Here is a 2,962-nt window from a genome sequence, read left to right as displayed (position 1 = left end):
CCTCTTACGACTGAAAACAAATGGAGAATCAGCTAACAGAACCTTTTCATGTTTCATCTAACACCTTTAGTGTTAAAAATGGACGGATGTAGTGTCTAATAGGGAAGAAAAAAAGTTTCGGTCTCAAATAAGGAAACACATAAGAAGGTAGTGTCAAATTATGAGTACTCTTGATGCTTTCATATATTTATTTTATGAACTTCCTGTTAAGCCCAGTTCCACCTCGTTGTCAGTTTAGCTTCTCTGAATAGTTATTCTTATGTATGGCTCAGCTTGCCGCATATTTTAAACATGATTAATCTACTAATGCTAGATTTAACTTTTTGTGTATAGAGAGCACAATGGACCTCAGCGATGACGACTTCGAGAGACCATCATGTGCATCTCCAAGATTAAAATCCAAAAAATGTAGCAGGAAGAACCGTATGGACGGATATGTCTCTGATTCAGGATCTGAGAACAGAACAACCAAGAAAAGGAAAAAAGGCAGGAAAAACACAAAGGATGCTAAGGCCAAACAGGTGATGAACCCATATTCCTCCTTCCTTTCTTTAGAGGATTATTTACACGTGCAAATTGTTCCTGACTTAGTACCCTTCAACTGTAAACAGAATATTGGGTTCAAATGTTCCCCTCACTTGTTGGTCGATCTGGTGAGGAACCTTGACACGGATCAGAGGAAATGGGTTGAGGAGATTGGCTTTGCGGTATTTCTTTCCATGCCAAATTGCAGGCTCCCTAAGGACTTGACTGTCTGGCTAGTTAACCAGTGTAGTTGGAAGGACAAAGCTCTTATTGTACGTGGTAGACCAATCAAAATCAAACCCTTTATCAAGAAATTGTTAGGTATCCCTGATGGTCCATATGCTGTTCCTTTGCCACGTAGCAAACGTGGGAAAGTCAAGGGGTCCACGGATGAAGATAAAGAACTAAAGGAAGAGAAAGGTGCTAGGTGTTTGAGCTCTAAGTCCACACTAGAGTCTCTAGTAGCGACCCATGACCCGGAACAATTTAAAAGATCTTTCATGCTCTACGTCCTCTGTATATATCTCGCTCCATCAAGTGGACACTATGTCAACCTTAGCTACTCCCCAATTGTCAACAATGTTGAGATTATTAAGGACATGAATTGGTGTGACCATGTAGCTGATGTGCTCATTGAAGGTATTCGGGAGTATAGAGAATCGAAGGCTGCTAATGTCAACGTGCACGGGTGTGTTCATGTTTTGATTGTAAGTCAGATGGTAGCCATCACATCCTATATGTTTTTTTCAGAAGTATATTACACCTGATATGTGTGTTGGTTAAGTAATCATGCCTCAAATTTGTTTTGCAGCTCATTTATATTGATGTTGTTAAATCTGCCATTTTGAAAGTCCCCCACGGAGACCCTCGTGCAATCTATGTTACAACTGATATGCTGGACCTTCTAGATTTGACTGATTTGAAGTGCAGAACAGCTGATGGCCCAGTGTATGGGAAGCTAGAGGTAATTCCGATGTGTCATACATTTTTCGTGGAGTACATGTGTGCATCTAGTTTCAGCATAGAAAGAGGAAACCATGCTATTTAGCCAGGTATCCACAACATTTTTGGATTAAACCGATTTTCAGATGGACGAGTCTACTTACGCGGACGAGTGCAACCATGGCAACACAGCAACATCAAGCTCACATGATGTAGGTGCAAAAAATGCCAGTGATCCTTGCAGCCATAGCTTGCCCGTCATTCATGTTGACGAGGTAATTGACTTGTATGAAAAACATTTACAGAATAAGGTCAGCAAGCATTTTCCTGGCCTATTTCATCAACTCACTACTCTGTGCTCGTGATCAGGTTTTCCTCAATGGAATTATGGAAATCGACGCGCAGTTTGTCAAAGCAAGGGATGAAGTCTATGCAGAATCTTTCAAATCATTGTCAGAGATGATTATGAAGATTGATTCCGAACGAGCATCTGCCATTCGTTCTCTCCACGAGAAATTGTATTCTGCACAGGCAGATTCTTCATCAAACGCACAATCTTCTATTCCAGTGACAACAGTTCCTGACATCGTCCATCCTACTTATGTTGCCGGCAGCATAGTGGACGCTCAAGCCCATGCCTTGCAGAAATCTCAGGATCCACATGCAACTTTCAGAGTTTGCTATACACCTTACACACAGCCTAGTTTTCTAAACTCGCCGTCACAGGCACATCTAATTGATTCCACTAGAGTCCAGTTCCCAGTTGAGTTGTCAGTACAAGCAGACCCACCCAACCGAGTCGACAATACCCACGCGGCTATCCAAAGCACTGAGATATCACCAGATAGAGGTCACACCACGGAGGAAGGTAATCAGTGCTGCCCCGGAAGTATAGATGGTAGACAATGTTCTGTTGATCTTCAGAACAACTGCCTCCAATTGTCTACTATTGTTGTCACCACTGCAGAAACAGAGAGGATTATTAAGTCATCGAGATGGGTCCGGACTCGCAGGCTATTCCCGGAGGAATCAGTTGTGAACATGCAAGTACCCATTATAGACGATCCACTTGAAGATGATCCATTGGGAAATGCTGGTATAATGATCTGCTCCTTCCACTTGTCCACATAAGAGAATTCAATCTACTGTCGTCGTCTAGCTCTGCCGTGAAGACAAACCTATGATCTCTAGATATTTTTTCCCTAAATGATTCTAGAGTTTTCTGAACATCATCAACCAAAGCTTCTTTTGCTATTCTAGAACATACCGTTCGGAGTGTCTTCTTACTGAAAGGCACATTCTCCATTGATCCAAACAAACTACCCATGACTAAATTACTCTAGTAAGGCTTACATTGTTCTCTCTTAAATGCCTGATCATCTCCTTAGTGTGCTTATCAATTTGTCTATGTGAAGGAAGGTGTTTTTTCTCTCCACAGCTTTCTACCATATCATGGTTGTGCTCAACTACAAATTTCTTAACATACCAGACAGAA

At 41.6% G+C, this 2,962-nt stretch overlaps 1 protein-coding gene across 1 annotated transcript; it reads left to right on the top strand.

Moving 5' to 3' along the window:
- The first annotated feature begins 341 nt into the window (after positions 1-341).
- LOC124656525 lies at positions 342-2,598 on the top strand. Its single transcript, XM_047195250.1, has 5 exons — positions 342-521; positions 612-1,232; positions 1,337-1,489; positions 1,614-1,742; positions 1,837-2,598. The coding sequence occupies exons 1-5, from the start codon at positions 342-344 to the stop codon at positions 2,596-2,598; spliced, it is 1,845 nt and encodes a 614-aa protein (XP_047051206.1).
- The last annotated feature ends 364 nt before the right edge of the window (positions 2,599-2,962 follow it).

Source organism: Lolium rigidum, chromosome 5 (genome assembly GCF_022539505.1).
Source record: "Lolium rigidum isolate FL_2022 chromosome 5, APGP_CSIRO_Lrig_0.1, whole genome shotgun sequence".
In the NCBI taxonomy this organism is placed as follows: Eukaryota; Viridiplantae; Streptophyta; class Magnoliopsida; order Poales; family Poaceae; genus Lolium; species Lolium rigidum.
Note: the sequence above shows the minus strand (reverse complement) of the source record. Positions and strands in the feature narration are given on the sequence as shown.

What these genes read in the sequence shown, in the direction of transcription:
- LOC124656525 (XM_047195250.1), top strand. Translation starts at nt 342, where the DNA reads ATGGACCTCAGCGATGACGACTTCGAGAGACCATCATGTGCATCTCCA. An exon ending in AGGATGCTAAGGCCAAACAG is followed by an intron (nt 522 to 611) that starts GTGATGAACCCA and finishes AACTGTAAACAG; the next exon opens with AATATTGGGTTCAAATGTTC. An exon ending in CCGTCATTCATGTTGACGAG is followed by an intron (nt 1,743 to 1,836) that starts GTAATTGACTTG and finishes GCTCGTGATCAG; the next exon opens with GTTTTCCTCAATGGAATTAT.